This window comes from Galendromus occidentalis, unplaced genomic scaffold (assembly GCF_000255335.2).
Source record: "Galendromus occidentalis unplaced genomic scaffold, Mocc_1.1 scf7180000077384, whole genome shotgun sequence".
NCBI classification, from domain to species: domain Eukaryota; kingdom Metazoa; phylum Arthropoda; class Arachnida; order Mesostigmata; family Phytoseiidae; genus Galendromus; species Galendromus occidentalis.
Genome location: NW_003805372.1, coordinates 371,236 through 391,004, shown reverse-complemented (window position 1 = coordinate 391,004; position 19,769 = coordinate 371,236). Strand labels below are relative to the sequence as shown.

The window sequence follows — 19,769 nt, the reverse complement described above, 5'->3', positions numbered from 1 at the left end:
GTGTATTTTCATCGTGATCCTTCCCGGAGCTTCACTTCCGTGCGTACCCGCGCCTGTTCCCGTGAGATTAGAGAAACAGTGTGTCAAGTGCGTCGCCCATTGAATCCTCTTCACTGTACTCATTTCGTTGCATTGGATAGATCGTGCCAAATCATTGTTCATCCAGCATGACCCGAATGTTGGGAAAGTGTCAGCGAGTATCGACGCCTGTTCGCTCCACGTCGGAGACGAAAAACATCTCTGGACATTCAGGGTGATAGACCACGCAAAGTAATACGAAAAGGCTAGGGAGAAGCCGCGCATCGTTTTCTGATTTCGGCTGATCGAGAGACAGATCTTCCATAGTTTTTTTCAAACACCTCTATCATTTATTGGACAATGGAAATAAAATCAATCTCTAACAACACCGAGTTCTTCGTCGGTCCACAGCGAGGCGTCGGGCTCCGAGAGATGACCATAAAGATGCTCAGGTTCGGTGAAGAGGTGCCAGAAAATCCACGACCACATCGAAATCAAGACAACTGAAAGTAAGAGGTAGTGTTGCTGATTATGGTGGGGTGCCTGATTCCTCTCGCTATGCGAGCTCCAGTCTCCTTTCTCTCCCGAGACCCCAAACGGAAAATCCGTATGGGGACGTACGCGGACGAGATGAGTCCTCGTATCCATTCCAACAATGGGGATGACCCTCACGGTTTGAACCCCACAATTCTCTTCGATCTTTTTTCGAAAGCCTAATCTACACCGTTTCGCAAGCTGGGTAACTCACAGTCCGAGGCTCGTTTGTTCGTGGAGGGACATTCACCGAGCTCCCTGTAGTACCATTTTCCATGTCCGGAGAATCTCTTCTGAACGGATTGGAGCTTGTCCAAGCTGCAACGCGGGGTACCTAGCCGCAGGCCGGCCCGTATGGCTGGGCCGATCATTTCTCGCCTCCCCTTGTCAGAATCGGTGGACAAGGCTAGTGGACTTATTTCGAAGACCTTTCGAAGGACATAATAAACAACATTAGCAGACCACTTTCGAAGTTCTGCCTCGCTTATAAACACCATTGGCAGCTGGCGTTGTTGGACTCTGCTGAATGATGTCATCATGGGTGAGGGAATGATCGGGCGAGGGGATACTTTCTCTTTCCCCCCCTGCCGAGATGTGTTCACTGTCGTGAATAGCGATACACCGTTGTGAAAGTGTAGCAGCTGATTCAGAGTTTTCGTCGACGGTTCGGACCTTTTCAGCAATAAGAGCCTGCCGAGAGACGTGCGCGTGTCCGCCTTGAAATCCGAGATGGACAAGCTTTTTGGCAAGAAAACAAACCCGAAGGGTGAGTCGTGAATCACGTGCGTTCCACAACTTGGTGGATCCGTGATAGTTGTTGCCTAACGTCACCGGGGCCATTGCTCAATGATCCTCGCTCAGTCTGCCGCGGTGCAAATTGCTCCGTTTCGGGGTTTGGACCGGACTCGACACCGGGACCCACCCGTGATATCGCTCGCCGGCATTCAGGAGCGCGACTCTTCTCATGGGGTTATGTGCGATTGTCAAGACTAGCAGATGGTTCGCGGCATTCGAACTCCAGCTCGAATGGAATGATGACTCACCCTTCCAACGTTGGCTTTCGTTTGGAGATTACACATGAGCGGATATCCGAGCGGTGTGACACCGTGATTATGATGATTGATGATATCCACGCGAAAAAAATGGCAAACAATGATTCCAATTTGTAGGTCATGCTCCGAGAACCTCGGAATTCGCGAATCGCGCTGAGCTCATGTCCAGCTCCGGTGACCATGAGACAGCTCAGACGTCATTTATTTGCCATATCCGAACTTTGGCCAGTCTCATTCCGTCCGATCGCTCGCGGGTACTCTGCGTCGACTCGGCTTGCGATTCGCGATAGTGGAGCTCAGTCAAACATTTATTGTTGCAGAGGAACTTAAGAAGCAGGATCGTGAGCTGCGGAAATCGGAGCGAGAGCTTGCGCGGGAAGATCGGAAGTTGGAACAACAAGAAAATCAAATCGTGAGTAGGGAACACGATCATTCGGAGTTCGTTCTTTCTCCCCACTCGGATGCTTTCTTGCTCCTCTACCGTGATCCCCTCTAGACGAGATATGTTTCCAGGTTCTAGAAATCAAGAAGGCGAGCAAACTCAAGAATGGTCTGGAGAGAACCTACGCGAAGCAACTCATCCAAGTGCGGAAACAGCGAGAGAGGACTCGACAGGCCTCGATGCAGGTGAAGATCTCAGTCATCTCGAATTTCCCGATGTTGAGCTACGGCGCTAAGTTCGAGAGTCGAGAGGCGCAATGTCGGACAATAGTAACAATACTCCGAATTTTCGACGACGAAGACTAATGAGTTTCTATCTCTGCCCCTAAGCTCACGGGAGTCCGTCACCAGACCAAAGCCATGGGTGCAAACGTTGCGCTCGCCAACAGCGTCGCTGGCGCGGCTAAAGCAATGCACGGCGTCAATGCTTCGATGAATCCTGCGAGTATAGGGAAAACGCTCGGGGAGTTCAAGATGGCGAGCGAAAGAATGGGCATGAGCGAAGAAATGAGTGAGTTGTCGAGTGCAGATAGTACCTTCATCCATTGCCGAGAGCCGTCGATGAGAACGCAGACTAATCGCTCGAGTTTCAGTGAACGATGTTCTCGACGACATCCTGGACGAAGAGGGAGACGAGGGAGAGAGCCAACACATTCTGGATAAGGTGTTAGATGAGATCGGCATCGAGATGAACGGGAAACTCGGAGAAGCTCCGACCGTTCACGGGAATCTTCCGCAGGCTTCGAAAAGCACGGCCGACGAAGATATCGAAAAACAACTCGCGCGTCTCAAAGCGTTATAAGCGAGTTTTCCTGGTCCCGTTAGAGTGAGTTTCAGTCGCGTTGAGTGATGGTCACAGTCGAATTGATCGGGCTAGGAATCGTGGCCGTTTCCCAGGCAAATCGACGGTTCTCGAATCCGGAGACTCTGACTGTGAAGATCGGACCCGATCGAGAGTAGAACGATCGCGAGTATCGAGATCCTGAAGAGACGGAGTCTCGGCGAGATCTGAGTTCTTCTGTTCCATCGCTCATCCATGATTTCTTGTTGAGTTTCGAATCGACAGCTTTATCTGCTTTTGTTATCCGGTCCGGACGAACTGTATCCTAGTTTATCGTTGAGTTTACGCTCGAAATGGATTCGCCAGAGGCCCTGGCACCTCTTTCGCCGAACGCTCTGTTGCTGTATCAAGTTCGCTTGCGGCTTTTTTCAGAACCCTTGAGACGATCCTCTGTTCCATGCTTCGTCGATTTTCAAGGGTTGTTTTGAAAGCTACGGTATAGAAAGACGACAACGAAAGTGGGAGCTCGGGTTTCGAGACGTGTTCCTTCACGGTCTCCCATGCGGAGGGGAGTGTTGGCTGAGCTAAGAGCATCTTCACAAGGGATCGATTCATTAATGGTCTAGCTCACGGTGCGGAGTGTATATATATGTAGAGAAAAAGAATTTATACCAAATATACACATTTATTATCGAAGAGCTCCATGGAATATTCTCCTTATTATCAGCTACGGTTATTTTCCATTGCTTAGATATCAAGGAATTTCGATTCTATTCTCAACGGCCTCGAGCATCAAGCGTGACACCTCCGCCCATGCACTGATTGAATTGCCTCCAGTATGGAGTTTCGAGGACCCACGGAGCCTGGCATCCAGTTCTTCCAGCTTTATGCATTCTCGCGTAGTCTGCACAGGTGACCGCTCCGTCATTGTCGCAATCCGTGCCCCACTTGTTCATGTACTGGATGACAGTTTCTTCGGCGCACGCTCTGTCTTGGGCACATTGAGCGAAACCTGAGGGATCAATAAAAAACTTCAGTGACCGAACTTTTGTCCGGAGGAAGTTCATGTGGAGGAAAAATTTCACCGGTTAAATTCTCCCACCGATTGAGCTTCCGGGTTTCCCGGCATCGATCCAGTATGCGTCAGAGATTTGGAAAGGACCACAGTAGGCATTGCATTGGGCTTTAGGATCGCACTTCGTACTCGCCTAGAATAGAAGATATGTTCATCAGTTCATCAGAATCTCAGTTTCGGAAGCGAATTCAGACGCTCCTCGATAGAGCAAGATTTCTTCCCAGACTATATTTAAGACAAGCACCCGTGGATATTGTCTCGATTGAGGCGCTCTCGCGGATGCGCTCCGGGAGAGCGATGACGTTCGAATTGTCGGAGTCCGGCTCTGCCATCGAGATCCCGGCGCACATTCTTCCCCAAATGAGACGCCCTGCCTCGGAAAGAGTCAGAACGCCAATCCGAAAGGTCCAGAAGGCCCTCACCCCGTGAATGAGTCAGCCCGTCTATTTCCAACCCTTGATAAGGACATGAGTACTATAACGAGCCCAAACTCGTCCCGGACCGCGGATTTCGGGAGGAGCGGTCCTTGGCTCCGATGAGAAGCGAGCCGAAGATAGGCGTCCACATCGGAGCGCAGAGAGGGTCGGAGGAAATCCGATCCCCATCGTGTGGCTTTGAAGCGGCTTCAACTCACATAACAGATACAATCCAGACACCTCCTAGTCGCGTCGTCACCCTCGACGGCTCCTGAAACCGCACAAAACGCAGCGAAACTGAGTACCAGAAGCGATTTCATGATCACGTAGAGATGTCCCGACTTGAATCGCAATTCCGGAGTTTCTGGTGCTTGGAAAGATTTCACGATCGGACATCGCCAGCGCGGCGAGGGGCATTTCGAGAAGAAAGAGAGATGAATTATATCGGAAAGATTCATGTGGCAACACCGCTCCTGCTAGCGATGTTGCCAACAGAAAATCTGGGAAATGTACTCCGGGGTATGCCCAAAGACGTAACATTACGCCGAGAATTTCGAAACGCTCAGAGCTAGGAGACCCCAATTCAACGGTCACTTCATCCACCAATGGTCGGGTGGTAGCCTGGGACCTCCTGAGACTCTTCCGTGATTTCGAAAGATGAATATTCGTTAGAGAATCGAGCCCCGTGTGGTTTCGGAGTTCTAGTCGACGTCGTTAATGATTCCAGACTGACCAAATGTGTCGCTGCGAGGTGCTCTGATGAGGATCTCGTCGGGCTCTCGGTGAGGATGGCTCCTCCAGATGACATCATGATGGAGCTGACGCTTCGCTCAACCTCTTGGCGTATTTTGTAAACACGCAGCTCGATCCCGCGAAATCGTCAGAAGAACTCCAGAAAGTCGCCTCCGCCCCCCATTTGGGGTTGTGGTCGATTCGCGATGGTGAGCTTCATTTACAAGTCGATCGAGTGTAGCTCAGGCGCTTGAGCAAAGAGTCAAGATCACCCCGGATCGCAAAATAACGGAGCTCGAGCGGATACAAGTCTCTTCCGGGCTCGGGAATCCTTCGAAAGCATTGAATGTACCGGTCTGAGCATGAAAGGTTCCATCTAGGACGTTGTTTGGCGGCATCCACCTTCCTCTGGGGATGGGAAGCCAATCATCACGCTCAGAGCGACCGGTTGTGTTGATTGATCGAGCACTCCTTTGCGTCGGCCCTGTACATATGCACACGCATTCGAGTCCCGGGCCGTGGTTGAGAACAATCCGAATTTGGCATCTGGTTCGATAGACCATTTCCACGATCGACGGATCAGTCTTGAAGGCGACCAATCTTCTTGTACTCGGCCTTTCCGAGAAACGACCGAAGGAATCAGCGATACATTCTCAAAGAGATCGGGAACGATAAATTCGGAAAAACCCAAATCTCCGGAGCCGTGCACCAAAGATTCCAAAGGTGAGGCGCTCGATGAAATGTGATGCTGGACAAAGGTCATTCATTCGGAACGCGGACGTGAATCATTCTCTCGGTTTCTCACAAGTAAACATTCTTTTTTGAAAATGACAATCACCAGGTTTGACATGCTTTTCTGAAAGTTTCCGAGCCCCGGAGCAACCCCGAGTCGTTTTTCCCTGCTGCCCTGCATTTCGTACCCCTTCCCAGCAGGCTCCGAAACCCGGAAAAAACACCATTTACATCGGAATCCGGGATATTTTGCTCGGATATCGATGGGAATGGGTCTTTCCGGGCTTCGGAACCTGGGGAAAAAACATTTCCATCAAAATCCGAGAAAAATATCCCGGATTTCAATGTAAATGGTGTTTTTTCCGGGTTTCGGAGCCTGCTGGGAAGGGGTACGAAATGCAGGGCTTGTCAGTCAGGCTAACGGAGGAAATGCGCAACGCCAACGTGAGGATAATTTATTCGTCTGATCAGCAGGCCTCTGATAATTATCAATTTTTTGGGGCCTTGAACTTTGTTCTTACATAGGGAGCCATTTTATGCAGTTTGCGGGTAAGATACATTGACCATTACTGTCTCTGATCAGCGGTTCGCGACAACGACAGCCGCTGTGACATCCGTCCGGACATTCTGTGTGCACAATCATTCCGCCATCGCAACGACCTTCGCATGAAGCACAGTCCCCCTCGATTCCTCGATGGAATTCCTCGAAGTCCAGGCAGTCATCAGCTTCAAGAAAAGGAATAATCTATCATCGCCCCACACCGAATCACTCACTTGCGGGGGGTCTGTCTTACTCGATCCGTTGTCAGCGTTCATTGATTAAGTGGATTAAACTGAAGCGAATCCTGAACTCCTCGCAGCCCCTTCAGGAATAGACTCCAATCTTCCGCAGAGGCTGTCCTCAGGGAAAGAAGGAGAAAGCGGAGAGGCGGAGCAAGACTCCGAAATTATCCTGAGGGTTCGAACCTACCGTCGAGAGCAGCGGACAAAGCGATGCCGAGCAGAAGCGCGATGTGAATCATCATGATGCAGAGCTGTCAGTTCCAGCCTGGGTGATCGAACTGGAGCAGCATATACTCAGGAGCGGAAAAGTCGGGTAGGGCGTGAGAGAAGGTAGCGATGACTTGCTGCATCGAGGTACACGTGACGTGTAGTAATCATCGCTATATTGACCATTGTTTCCCAGCGGAAGCGCCCGTCAGACAGAGTGCTGAACCTCACCTTCCGTAAGACCTTCGCTCGATTGCTACCGCATAATTGCGACTTCTAATTGAATGAGGCAAACGAGACGATTTGCGATAACGCAACGAGGAATAAATTCCGTGATAACGGCGCCGGCTCGATGGAATCAGAATCGTACAGGGATCTACGGCTCCTCTCTTCTTCTCCTAAGATGATGCCCCTTGGCCGTGATGGAAGATTTGCCGAAACTATCTCCGAATCCTCCGAGCCGGCAATGTCTGGTGACGGTAGCAGACAGCAGGTTTTCGTGACTCAAACGGGCTGCGTCCAGCATCGGAAGAATCGAAACTCACTCCGGGGTTCCCTCGGCAGCTCCCTCGACGTAGTATAGTTTTGAACAGGACCACCGGAGGATTGGATTCCATGTCGGGATGACTTCGACAAGCCGGTTTGTGGCTCTCGGGGGCGATATCTAGATTTGATGCTGCCCGACGGGCTCAGCTCGTCCCCAGAGGAGCTAGACTCTATTCTCGACCATCGCAGGAATTGGAATATCATCTATCTCATCCTGTCGAGACCGCGGTCGTACCTGAGCCTCACGGAATTTTTGTGAAGAAAATATCTCAGAAGTGGACGAAGGTCTAGAGAACATTTTTCCGAGCTCGGGAGTGCTCGGGAAGACTTCAGGATCGTGTGTCTGCGTACTCGCAAAGTCTGAGCTCCGCCCGCTGACTCCAAGGTTACTCAACCTGATGCGGCATCATCAGAATGCTTATCCTAATACAGCTACACATCCCACGGGACCAGGAGAGGAAAGAGGCGTATCCCACAAATGGACCTCTGATCTCCGGGGGCAGTGTATCACTTGCTTTAGCGATTGCACGGTCCCATTAGGTCGCACGGTCACCCTCCTGACGGCTTCACGGAAGTCTGGTCGCGACCATCGGAGTGAAGTCTTCTCCGGTGCTTGAGGACAGGAGCTTCTAATTACTCAGCGCTGGGTATATATCCCAGCCTAGCACCTCTCCAGTCCCCCCAACGACCCTGATCGTTCCCGTAATCCACTCTAGGATCGTTAGGCATCCGTGAAGCGGAGCTGTCAGATGATCGTAGCTTTGAAATTTGGCGCGCTGGCAAAGCACTTGCTTACTCAGCTAGCAGCCGACGTGGGAGTTGTCAAAAAGAACAACAAGACAACAAGACCAGCCGTGTGTGAGTGGGATCGCAAGCTTTCCGAAGTGATCGTGGACGAGGGGTGCCGCTCGGCTTGATCTAAGCCCGGAAGTATCGGAAACAGTCTACCCCTCGCCAATACGACCCCAGATCCGTGAGTACGATTCCGGTCAATACTCGGAGTTTCGAGTGCCGAGCGCTGAGTGCCAACACCGGAGTGTACTCGTTCTTCTCTTCGCTGTTGACCCCCAATGAAATGCGAGGTCCGATTTCCCTGAGATTCCCGTACCGCGGAAGTGATTGAGCTGCTCGAGGTCATCCGAAGCAGGGGAATCTATGGCGGCCGCCGAGCTAGGTTTCCGGCAGGTCGTACAGAGAACGGCACAGAATCCTCATTCGAGGCTCCAAATTTGGCATCATGTCTCCTGAGGAACCTTCTTTCTTATCGGTTCGAGAAATTCTGCGTCAGTATAGAACGCGAGAAGAATTATATCCAAGGCAGTGCGGTCGAGGAGTAATCGGAGAAGCTGACGAATATGGCATTACGAGCGTAACTCAGCTGAGTCATTTTCCGCATGGGTTAACAACTCTATCCAAGCACTTGGACCGATACGATTGGTCTTTGATTCTGCTCTAGACGCTTTTCAATCGTGCATCAGGGATTTGACAAGAGCCTATCATACTTCCAGATAAATTATGGCTGATATACACAGTTTCGGCGTTGATCCAGTCAGCTGTCATGCCTTCAATAAGGATCGTTCTCGTGAGTATCCCTGAAACCTTGATCTTCCCCAGCAATAACAAATATCATCCCGTGTACCTTGAGTATTTTTCGGAATGTTAGCGTTCGCCTTTTTGATTCAGAGGTAGCGGTCGCGTTGAATGGCAACGACGTCGCAATCTACGCGAAAGATCAAGTGGGCTGGAAGGCGAGTCCGATTCAAACTCTGACGAAACATGATCTCCGGGTGACTTCCATCGATTGGGCGCCCAAATCAAATCGGATAGTCACATGCTCCGCCGATCGGAACGGTTACGTATGGAACTGGGACGGAAAAACATGGTAATCTCCCGTCTCGGCTGCCAGAGTCATGAGTCTGTTTTTCTCCCGGAGAATGGAACCGGTGAATCCGATTCGACCCTTTCGTCGACTCTTCCAGGGAGCCAGTCCTCGTGCATTTACGAATCAACCGAGCCGCGACATACGTGAGGTGGTCACCGAGAGAAAACAAATTCGCCGTGGGTTCAGGAGCGAAATTGGTCTCTGTCTGCTATATCGACGATGCAAACAATTGGTGGCTGTCAAAACATATCAAAAAACCGCTTCAAAGCACCGTCTCGTGCTTGGATTGGCACCCGAACAACGTCCTGCTCGCCACCGGCTCTACTGATTTCAGGTATATGCCCCAAGAATCCGAACTACCCGATCGATATTTACCCACATTCTCCCGTACCCTCGCCCGCATTGCAGGCAGGGTCTAAACCAAAGAAATTGCGTTGCAGAACTCGAGTATTTTCCGCGTACATCAAAGAAATCGAAGACAAGCCGGAGCCAACTCCTTGGGGGGCCCGAATGCCTCTGGGTCAACTGATGGCCGAGTTCCCCTCCGGAGGCTGGGTTCACGGTGTGTCCTTTTCCCCTGATGGAAACCGGGTCGCTTGGGTGTCACACGACAGTTCCATCGCTGTCGCATCCGCTGGGGGGGATAAGGTCGCTTCGTTGAGCCTATCCGGTCTACCCCTCCTGAAATGCCTATGGCTAAGTCCACTGAAGGTCGTAGCGGCGGTAAGTGGGTCATCTCCGAACCGAAGGGGGTCGGAAGGCGCGTCCTGAGGGCTGGAAGCCACAGATTGAGCTCATTTCGTTCCTTTCCTTCATCCAGGGCTACGATTGCTGTCCTTTGCTCTTCGAAGTCAACGACAATGCCTTGACGTTCGTTACTTCACTCGACAAACAGAAGAAAACAGAAGCTGGGGGGAACGTGTCTGCTATGCGGAAGTTCCGAGACATGGACAAACTTTCGCTAGACTCTGGCACGGCTGGACCAGACATCGGCACCGTGATGACCACCATTCATCAGAACACTATTTCATCGGTCACAGTGCATTCTAATCAGGGCGATAAAGTTAGCAAATTCGCGACATCCGGCGTCGATAGCAAACTGATCGTCTGGGATGTCAAAGTAGGTTCCGATTACCTGAAGATCCGCTTGGGAGCTGCATGATTCCTAGACCACGTGTAGCGCGATCATCGCGGATCATGATTTCATATGATCATATCTGCCTTCCCGCTGAGCCTCACTTTCTATTCCAGGCTCTGGAAGCATCTCTAGGCAGCGTTCGTCTCCATTGAGACAACTTGCTGGATCTTTGGAGATGCTCACGTTTGGTGGAAGATTCTGCCGACTCCGACTATTTGGGAAAAGAACGCTGCCAACTAGTTAAATGCATATGAGTTGAGAGCACGAATCGGTGGTCAAGCGACGATGGATGCGAGCTTTTGAACGCGTTGTCCTCACCTCCGTAGACGGGGTGGAAACTTCATCTTAGAGAGCCGAACCGACGGAATGCCCGATTCCCATTAATTTAAAACCAATAAATCGAGTACAATGGCGGAGACGATAATTACCGGCCTATTGAATCCGGACGATGACTGAAATACAGAGATTCATCGATGGAGGGATTTACACTAGTCGCATCGGCATGACCGTAGAGAGGAGGAGTTGAAGGAGAACGAAGCACCGAGCCGTCGATGGAATGGCGACAGAAGACAGCAGCTTTCCGGCCGCTTGCCGTCAGGAAGATCGATGCTCGAGGCCAACATGAATGGTCAGAGCTGACTTGGGTGGCCTGCATGGATTCGAAGCTATGCGGGTGCGTTGACGAGTCGGTTGCGAATCTCTCGAACCCTATCCCCGAATTCGGTGGTCCATGCGGCGCATGACTCACGCCGGCGGTATCTGACCGGCGCGTTTCCCCCTGATGTTTCAGAGCCGAAGGAGCAGCGCACGAAAAAGCTCGCGCAATTTTTCAATTCTAGGACCTAATTCCCTGATAATTATTGAAGACTTTTTCGAGACGGACCTGTACCCGAATCGGAACACCACGAATGGAATCCGAGTCCGGAATGGCAGGCATGGTGGCGAACCGGAGAGCGAAGCGGAGCTGTCACGCTACAGGGGTAGGTGAAAGAGGCACCTGTTGTGGAGAGACACCGCAGTGCAGAGCGATCTCTCGAGAAGCGGCGGATCTCAAGTCTCGCAGTGCGAATCTCTATCAAAACATGGGGGGAACGCGGAATTCCAGAGACTTTCCTCCCATTCCCCGCGAATAAAGAGAAGTAAACGTTTTCTTCCACAAAACGGCTGAGGTGTGTATCGCCGTCGTCAAGGCGACCGAGCGTTTGACGTTCTCTCCCAGAAGCGCCGCGTCGTTACCGCACGTCTGACGAAGATCCCGAAATTCAGGTTCCGAGGGTCTGAATCGGCGGGTTAGGGAATGTTTCGCAATAGTTGAAAGCTACCTAGTCAATATGAATGTTCTCGTGAAAGCCGTGTGCCTCCTGTTGATCGTGTTCCTCATCAGAGTGACAGCTCAGTTCAGTCGGGATCGCGATGCGTTCGACGACATCCGAGATAAATACTATAGAGTTTCGCAGCAAAATTGCAAGATCCAGGACATCAACGAGCTGTTCTTGCCTAATGATACCGTCACTCACGTCCCGAATATCAAGCGACTCAACATCGATCCCGTGTTTCCGAATAGGACAAACCTTCTGCACATTCATAACATGGCCATTAGCAAAGCATTTTTCCTCAGGTGAGAGGCTTGGAATAATTTACAGAACGAGGGAGCCAAAACCCTCTCAGAGTCGGGAATACCTCTTTTCCCCTGGAGACAGAAAATCCATTCCAAGACGGTATCCGAAAAGAGATCAAGATCTGATGCTCTTAGCAGGGGACACTTCGGCTCCCGAGAGGCGGAGACGTCGCTTAGCGACGTCAAAACGTCGGGGCTACGTCGGGGTCTCGTCGATCGTTCCTTCTCGCGAATGGACAAGGAATGCTCATTTTCGATACGTTCGGATCGCGAAAACATAGCCGGAGGTGGAGACCGAGATCTTGCAGGCATTCGAATCTTCTCGTACCAACGGATGCATGAGTGGTAGCTTACCGGTTTCAGTTTCATTCTCCAACGCGCCAAGGATAATGACGAGCCTGGCTTCATGTACTACTTCATGTCGGTGATATCGGACGTCGCAGCCAATAGATTCATCAACGCTTCGGCTATATACTATGCCCCAAACATGTCTTTCACTCCTTCCTACAAAGGTTTCTTCAATAAGACAATGCCTCTGTTCGCTCCACGGGCATTCCGGTGAGTTTCACCGAATATTCGACTTATCATATCGGATTCGAGCAGTGTCTGGCACTTGGAAATTCGCGATGAGAATTCTAACGGAGGATCTCCATGAACAGGTCGGACGATTTCAATGATCCGTACCACTTAGAAGGAACGTCAACGCTGAATACGATCGAAGCAACTGATCTCGGAGCGATCCCTCCGGATTCACCTTCGCTCAATTATTCGAGCGACCAGTACCGAATAAACGAATGGTACTCGTCCTGGCTGCCGGATCTGACCAAACGTCAGGATTCCAAGACGACTTATACGGTGCAGATCACAGACTTTTTTGGAAACAACGACACGTTCGTCTGGCACGGACCCCCCGCTGCCAACGACAATCCGGGACCAGTGAAATGGGTCAGACCCTATTTCGATTGCGGCAGGTCGGACAAATGGGTATATGGCGCTACCTGTGAGTATCCATTTCAACAAGAGAGGTCTTCTCTATTCGAAGCGGCCCATCCCCATGTCCCTCGAACGAGGCCTCGAATCTTTCGAGTTGACAAGTGTTGTTTCCATTCCCAGCACCGATCCCGGACATTTACCCGCGTCATACGCAGTGGCGGCATATCGAGATCCCCCGTTATGTAGCCGTTTCCGTTATGGAGCTCGATTTCGAGAGGATCGACATCAATCAATGTCCCTTCGGTCCCGGTAACCCGCGACCAAACTATTTCGCCGGCACATCGAGATGCAAAAACGAAACGACAGATTGCGAGCCTGTTCACGGATACGGCTTTCGTCGAGGAGGATACCAATGCAGGTACAGACAGGCTATGCAATCGTGTTTTCGGAACATATCGAATTCATTCAGCGCTGTTCGGGTGGTCGCAGATCGTCGCTAGAGAGCGGAGATCGATCTGTCAATGGGGTGAGAAATCCTCGCCATACCCACCAATCTCAATCCACCTCCCACAGATGTAAACCGGGCTACAGAAGACCCAAAATAGTCCGCAATCCCTATCACGGAGAACTCATCGAAAAAGCATCTGAATACGAGTACGAACACGGCTACAGCTGCGACAAGATCGGCTACATCGGAGTTCTGACTCAGAATGTCAATAAGGTACCGGAACACAAGCGTTGGGAACTCATCGGACGTTTTGCGAACTACATGGCAATAGACGGAATCAGTAACGGCACTCGGATCGATCCCCTGTCGATGCTGAAGAGGATGAAGAGCGTGCGAGCTCAGAATTGCGCCCAAATCCGTGCTGCTCACCCCGACGCCCTGCGCATGGGCGGAGATGTCGTGTACGGCAAGGAAGTTCAACTGGAGAACGAGGCCCGAATGGCCGTGCGCTTGGCCAACTTCATATCAGGTTTCATGCAGATTGTCGATCCCAAGGACCTGTTCGCTGAGTTCAGAGTCCCAGACAAACCCCTGACCGCTGATCAGATGATCGGTGAGGTGATGTCGATCGTTATCGGCGACCAGAAAGTTGTCGGAGCCGGAGTCTACTTCGACTACAAGGCCTTCACCGACCGAAACTATTTCGGTCCTTACGCGTGGCGTCTGTAAGTAGTTTCGGCGCTTCCAATCTTTCATGCGAGGACTCTCCATGTTCCCGAGCGTCTCAGCCGGCCAGTCTCCCCGTTTTTCCGGCAACTCATTCCATCATTGCAGAGGACGGAACGAGCGGAAGTATTTCGTGGATGACACCGGTCGTTTCGCCAACTCCAACGGAGATCGAGATTATCTGAATAAGGAGTGGTTCCAGCTGCTGAGGACCAAGTGGAGTGCTAACTTGGACGATCTCACTACATATACCACGAAAATTCAGATCCGTTACAATTCCTCCGGTCATTCGGCAATCAAATACGATCACTACCCGCTGCAGTACAAGGTAAGTACTCCGAGGTTTCCGATCAGGGGGGAGGGGGAATAGGGGGGGGCGGGTGGGCTGAGTGTTCTCTCGGTGCTTCTCCCTCGGAGCATCTTGGATGTCACTGAAAACCCCGATATCCATCTTGTAGGCAGCTGATGTGAAAGATGGCTATTGGACCTCTCCGTATTTTGATTGCGGTGGGTACCACAATTCCTGGATAGTTACCTACGCCGTCCCGTTCTTCGGCTGGGACAGCCTACGAGCTCGACTCCAATTCAAGTGAGTAGACGAGTCTCTAAATCGATTTTCAACGGGAGACGTCGAGAATAGGCTTTTTCTTCTGTCGCACATGATGATCTTCGGCACGCAAACTCTAATGACTTATTCGCTCTTCCCCTCAGGGGCGTCGTTGCTGTCAACATTGAGCTCGACCAATTGGAAATCAACCAGTGCCCGGACTACTCGAAGTTTCCGGAGAACAATGCTTTCGAGAACACTCACAAGTGCGAGAGGAAATCTTCGAGGGTAAAGCTTGCTTACTTACGATGAGTCTGTTCCGTATCAAATCACCTCATGAAAGCTTTCTCCACGAGAACTAAGCAGAGACTCCTTCCAGTGCGTCCCGATTCTGGGCCGTGGTTTCGATCAAGGCGGCTACAAATGCGAGTGCCTCCAAGGCTATGAGTATCCGTACAATGACCCGATCACCTACTTCGACGGTCAGATAGTCGAAGCCGAGTTCGAGAAGCTCGTCGAGGACAGGCCCAGCCGTTTCGAACGCATGAAATGTCGCTTGGCGGGAGCTTCCGTGGACACTGCCAGTATAGTCGTTACCATTATCGGAATTGTCATATCCACGTTGACGATCATTCGTGCGAGATAGGGGCCCCGTTGAGAAATTGACTCAAGTTCAAGTCCGTGCCGTAGAGAGGATTGAATTCACTCCATCGACTGCCATGGAAGCTGGCGTCGCGTCGGCAGCTGCCCAACACAAGCAATTGTATGTATAGCCAGCCCGAAGGCTCGCGGATGGAATACCCACCAACTGTATATTATCACATGGAATATACATAATTATTTATAGTTTGTATAGTCACCAGCCGGGTTTTCCATTCAAGCAGATGAGAGGTTGAATATTTTGTACTTGAGGAATAAAAGCTCTTTATTTAACTCGGAGAAGCCCGATTATCTTCTTAGATGCGCCGATTTCCGTTGCCGATCTACGTCGCTCCGAGCATGGAGACGAACGAGTGCATTTGAGCTGAATCTGGCAGCACCGTTTTTTCTCATGTCGATATCGTCAATTCGGATATCACAATCAGTCTGATCTAAAGGATTCCACAACACGGAAACAAATCTATCATAGGCCGACCCTGGACGATATTTGCCGTCCAGAGCGCAACATTCCGTGTTTTCCCTCGCAGGAGCTCGGTGTTCGTAACAACTTCCACAACCTTAAGATTAGCACCATGGTGGGTTTCATCGGAATATTTTCCCGGTGTCATCGCTGAGCTCCCCCGATAGTGATCGATAAAAAATCGACATGAGTGGTTCAGGGTAACTATGTACAGGGATGGGGGTGATACCAAAAATAGGAGTTCGCATTCAACATCCATACCAAGACTCCGATCCTCAAGAGGGACAATCCACAGAAATTCTCGAGCACTCGAGGAGAGACAGAACAACACGACTGACAACGTTGGGGACCTCAACTAAAGTCGCCTTCTACCCGCTTCGATATCTTCCAGAATAGATTCATCTAGCCGGATGTAGTTTTTGCCATTGTCCAGAAAATACAAGGGATCCTGATGCTTTCCGAGCAGGTAGCCCGTCTTGACGTAATCGCTCTTTCTCAGTTTGTGAGTCGACGTTCGATCGATACGCTCCACCAGGCGCACGAAGAGGGGCAGGGAGTAGTTAGGCAGTACTTTCCTAGCCTTTTCAAGGAACTGATTCAAGTCCAGAGTGCCATCGTCTTCAATCACAGCCATGCCGGCCCTGCCCTCAGAATGTGCCACGGAGACGCCGAAAACGACGGCATCCTTCTTCGCGCACAGCTCGCTTATGACACCTGGAAGTCGTTTTTCTCGTTAAACAGAATTATTAGATCTACGAAACATTCCATGGACCGTACAATCAAAAGTCAAAATTGAAAAACTAACCTTCGACTTCTGTGGTCGAGACGTTTTCTCCCTTCCAGCGGAAAGTGTCACCCGTTCTATCGACGAAGAATAAATAACCCAACTCATCCATGTAAAGCAAATCTGACGATGCGAATCCTTGGTCCCCCTTGGTGAAAAGATCCTTGTAGATTTTCCTATCCGTGGCTTTCTTGTCTACGTAACCATCGAAGCGATTGATATTTCTCTCAGATATGAGTCCGACGATTTCTCCGACTTCACCTTCCTTGATTTGAACACAGATGCCCTTCTCGTCCCTGAGAGGTGCGCCACCATCGTCGAGTTTCACAACTTTAATCGGATAAATATATTTCGTCAAGTTCAGAGGTAAACATCTTGCGATGGTGGGGACGAAGCCGATGGCGCCAACCTTATTGTCCGTGTTCATGAGATTACAGTTTCCCTCGGTCGACCCATATAGTTCCCTTATATACGGTATTTTGAAGCGCGTTTGAAATTCCTTCCAAATCTGGGGTCGAAGTCCATTGCCGTACATGGTGCGGATGTTGTGTTTGCTTTCTTCCGGTTTCACCGGCTCGCTTAATAGATATCGACATATTTCCCCTATATATTGAACAACCGTGACTTTGTACCGGGTACAATCAGCCCAGAACTGCTTAGCTGAGAATTTCGGCGCTATCGCCGCCGTACAACCGTACATGACGACTTGAGAGGCACCGACAACTCCTCCCGAAAGATGGTAGAGCGGGAGACACAAGTAGAATATGTCGTTTGCACGAATCCCCGTTATGTGGTAGATGACCACTCCTAGACAGATGAATTTCGCATTGGAAATGATAGCAGCTTTCGGGAGTCCTTCGGTGCCCGACGTGTAGATGTAGATTAGCGGATCGAACAATCCTCGGTCACCTTTGATTGGTTGCGGCTTCGTTCCCTCCAGGAGTTGCTCGAGGTTTTCTGAGCTGATTCTCCCTGACGGCTCCCCCAAGGTATAGTATCTAAGGTTCGGATTCCTCTCCTGTAGGCGCGCGTGGACGGCTTCGATGTTTGCGGCAGTTTTCGGTGAGTAGATGATTGCTTTCGATTTCACGGTGGTTGCGCAATGCACCAACGGGTCGTTCTGTAGCTGATTGTTTATTAGAGCGGTGGCGACTCCGAGTTTCGATAGACCCAACCACAACAGCAGGAATTCCGGTCGGTTCTCCATGTACAGGGCTACGTCGTCGCCTCGTTTCAAACCCAGAGAGCTGAAGTAGGTTGCTACACGGTCCACGTATTTTTAGCTCGGGAAAAACTGTACGTTTCGTTCTCGCAGATCATCATGACTTTTTCGGATTTGCGGGCGGCGACCTTTTCGAATATGTCGACAACGCTCTTACTCCTCCGGAAGAAGAGACCCTGACCGGTCTGAATTTTGACAACTTTCATGGCGGCTCCGAAATCTCGCGCTGCTGTTTTGGCGAATAGCGAGAGCATTCCGACACCGCGGACATTTTGACGTTCTGGCAGCTGGCCGACCCGAACATTTCGTGTCAACGCCGCGCAAAACAAAATCCGTTTCGCCTAAAAAAAAACGAGAATCCTCATTAGGACCCGAGTTCAGCTTCTCAATGGAGCCACCTCTCGTCGGTAACGGTATGTGGGATCATTTGTCGACGCGAGACGAGTGCCGTAGTATGAAAACATACAGATGACTCGCGTTTTTCTCTTGGAGGAAAGAGGAAGTTTCCCACACGGTTTGGAGACAGCGGATGCTCATTACGGACAGCTCGAACGGACGAGCCAGGCTGCTAAATCATCGTCTGCGCAAGCAGCATCTTCGGTCGGCAACAGAAGTGATTTTCCGCTCGCGTTCGGTCCGCCGGAAATCATTCGTCCGTCCGAGGATCCGAGGAAAAAATCATTCAGTGAAATTCAACGTCGATCGCACATGACCGAGTTGGATCCAGGAGAAAACTCGAAAGCCCGACAGGCAAGTGGCCGGCACCTGGTAGACGCTGCAGCTTCTCGAATTGATTGAGTGGTTCCCGACTTCTTAATCAGGATTTCGCGCGTTCCGATTGGATGAAGGGATTTTCGCGGCTGAAGCTCGTTAGAGGTGAAAGTATAGGTCACTAATCTCGGTCGGTATTCCACAGGTCTCGGTGCCTGCGAGTGCAGGCCCGACAAATGAGCCACGGAAAGTATCTGCTATCGAGAGACGGTATCGAGCTCCTAGAGCGTCCTTGAGGGGATCGTTCCAAAGGAGTCAAAGTTGAGCTTGGCGCAGCCGCAAATATCCGAAACTTGCCCCGTTGAGCTTCCCGGAGCACCTAGCGAACAGCCTCCCGGGCATTAGTATTGACCCACTTAGTGGATTCAGCCGCGGAACGAGATATCTATCGATGGAATACTCATAGATCTGACTGTCTCGGGCGAGCCCAGGATCGTTCTGACACAGATAGTCGCCCTCGATGCTTTCGGACAACTGTTCCGAATAATCCCCTGATCCGCGTTCGAGAAGACTTGAAGAGCTCAGACCCCCGTATAGAATGGACGGTAAGCAAGAACGTTCAGAACGGCTTCGTACCGATCGATATGGGGTTGGTCCGACCTGCGGAGTCCGGCCAACCCAATCGGGATCGGTAATACGGGCCGTGGATCTCGGAGCGCTGCTCGCTCGCTCTAGATTGCGATGTGATCAGAGGCGGGAAGGCAATCGAGGACCGGAGCCGTGAAATCAAGCCTGGGCGATAAACTCAGGGGATTCACGCCCTTGCTCAGAGCCCAGTCTTCCCTCTTTGATGTTCTCTCACACTGACCCAGTGGCCGTCGTTGGGCAGAATGGTCACGCTCGTTCGTTTTCAATGCCCATGGTGGAGCGGATACCGTCGTCCAGGAAAACTTTGGTCGTCAGTCGTCATCCAGGCGAAACTGGCAACGTCGTAAGCACCTCATCAAGTCATCACATCACGACCACCACTGTCAGCCAACACGGTCACGAATGTAGTGTGCAAAAGCGATTGGAGGGAAGGGGGAACCAGGACTCAGCCAGTTCCCCCTTCGGAGGACTATCCTTCACAGTAGTGAGCCGATCTTACCTTCCAAGGCATTTTTCCTCCCGGATCTTGAGCTGCCAACAGGTCAGAACGTCAAGCGGTGTCAGATGCCTCAAGAGTAGCGATCGTAATAATTCTTCGGAGCTCCTGAGGGGAATGCCTCCTTTCCACGGATTCCTCTCCGACGCGACCTCTCCTACGTCATGTGTGCCGTCAAT

The 19,769-nt window shown here is 51.0% G+C and overlaps 4 protein-coding genes and 1 pseudogene across 4 annotated transcripts; 3 read left to right on the top strand and 2 right to left on the bottom strand.

Moving 5' to 3' along the window:
* Positions 1-1,172: 1,172 nt before the first annotated feature.
* On the top strand, positions 1,173-3,508 carry CHMP2B (Charged multivesicular body protein 2b). Its single transcript, XM_003742387.2, has 5 exons — positions 1,173-1,318; positions 1,925-2,016; positions 2,118-2,231; positions 2,376-2,556; positions 2,639-3,508. The coding sequence occupies exons 1-5, from the start codon at positions 1,282-1,284 to the stop codon at positions 2,845-2,847; spliced, it is 633 nt and encodes a 210-aa protein (XP_003742435.1). The 5' UTR covers positions 1,173-1,281; the 3' UTR covers positions 2,848-3,508.
* On the bottom strand, positions 3,492-4,677 carry LOC100898550 (lysozyme). Its single transcript, XM_003742388.1, has 3 exons — positions 4,536-4,677; positions 3,929-4,034; positions 3,492-3,838 (listed from the first exon to the last, which is right to left on the bottom strand). The coding sequence occupies exons 1-3, from the start codon at positions 4,635-4,637 to the stop codon at positions 3,603-3,605; spliced, it is 444 nt and encodes a 147-aa protein (XP_003742436.1). The 5' UTR covers positions 4,638-4,677; the 3' UTR covers positions 3,492-3,602.
* A 3,484-nt stretch (positions 4,678-8,161) lies between these two features.
* Arpc1 (Actin-related protein 2/3 complex, subunit 1A) lies at positions 8,162-10,760 on the top strand. Its single transcript, XM_018639175.1, has 7 exons — positions 8,162-8,290; positions 8,826-8,899; positions 9,001-9,199; positions 9,297-9,533; positions 9,640-9,922; positions 10,020-10,319; positions 10,451-10,760. The coding sequence occupies exons 2-7, from the start codon at positions 8,833-8,835 to the stop codon at positions 10,487-10,489; spliced, it is 1,125 nt and encodes a 374-aa protein (XP_018494691.1). The 5' UTR covers positions 8,162-8,290; positions 8,826-8,832; the 3' UTR covers positions 10,490-10,760.
* A 796-nt stretch (positions 10,761-11,556) lies between these two features.
* Positions 11,557-15,366, top strand: LOC100897972 (uncharacterized). The gene is made up of 9 exons (XM_003742384.2): positions 11,557-11,955; positions 12,319-12,513; positions 12,615-12,955; positions 13,069-13,306; positions 13,462-14,061; positions 14,171-14,390; positions 14,521-14,651; positions 14,774-14,897; positions 14,989-15,366. The coding sequence occupies exons 1-9, from the start codon at positions 11,669-11,671 to the stop codon at positions 15,253-15,255; spliced, it is 2,403 nt and encodes an 800-aa protein (XP_003742432.1). The 5' UTR covers positions 11,557-11,668; the 3' UTR covers positions 15,256-15,366.
* A 718-nt stretch (positions 15,367-16,084) lies between these two features.
* Positions 16,085-19,758, bottom strand: LOC100902407 (long-chain fatty acid transport protein 4-like; annotated as a pseudogene).
* Positions 19,759-19,769: the final 11 nt, after the last annotated feature.

Excerpts from the sequence above, each read along its gene's own strand:
- LOC100897972 (XM_003742384.2), top strand. The coding sequence starts at position 11,669 with ATGAATGTTCTCGTGAAAGCCGTGTGCCTCCTGTTGATCGTGTTCCTC. Across the intron at positions 11,956-12,318 it reads AGCAAAGCATTTTTCCTCAG|TTTCATTCTCCAACGCGCCA; the intron begins GTGAGAGGCTTG and ends TACCGGTTTCAG. Across the intron at positions 14,898-14,988 it reads GCGAGAGGAAATCTTCGAGG|TGCGTCCCGATTCTGGGCCG; the intron begins GTAAAGCTTGCT and ends GACTCCTTCCAG.
- LOC100898550 (XM_003742388.1), bottom strand. The coding sequence starts at position 4,637 with ATGAAATCGCTTCTGGTACTCAGTTTCGCTGCGTTTTGTGCGGTTTCA. Across the intron at positions 4,035-4,535 it reads GTCTGGATTGTATCTGTTAT|GCGAGTACGAAGTGCGATCC; the intron begins GTGAGTTGAAGC and ends CTTCTATTCTAG. Across the intron at positions 3,839-3,928 it reads GAAACCCGGAAGCTCAATCG|GTTTCGCTCAATGTGCCCAA; the intron begins GTGGGAGAATTT and ends TTGATCCCTCAG.
- CHMP2B (XM_003742387.2), top strand. The coding sequence starts at position 1,282 with ATGGACAAGCTTTTTGGCAAGAAAACAAACCCGAAGG. Across the intron at positions 2,232-2,375 it reads CTCGACAGGCCTCGATGCAG|CTCACGGGAGTCCGTCACCA; the intron begins GTGAAGATCTCA and ends TCTGCCCCTAAG. Across the intron at positions 2,557-2,638 it reads GGGCATGAGCGAAGAAATGA|TGAACGATGTTCTCGACGAC; the intron begins GTGAGTTGTCGA and ends CTCGAGTTTCAG.
- Arpc1 (XM_018639175.1), top strand. The coding sequence starts at position 8,833 with ATGGCTGATATACACAGTTTCGGCGTTGATCCAGTCAGCTGTCATGCC. Across the intron at positions 9,200-9,296 it reads AACTGGGACGGAAAAACATG|GGAGCCAGTCCTCGTGCATT; the intron begins GTAATCTCCCGT and ends CGACTCTTCCAG. Across the intron at positions 10,320-10,450 it reads TGATCGTCTGGGATGTCAAA|GCTCTGGAAGCATCTCTAGG; the intron begins GTAGGTTCCGAT and ends TTTCTATTCCAG.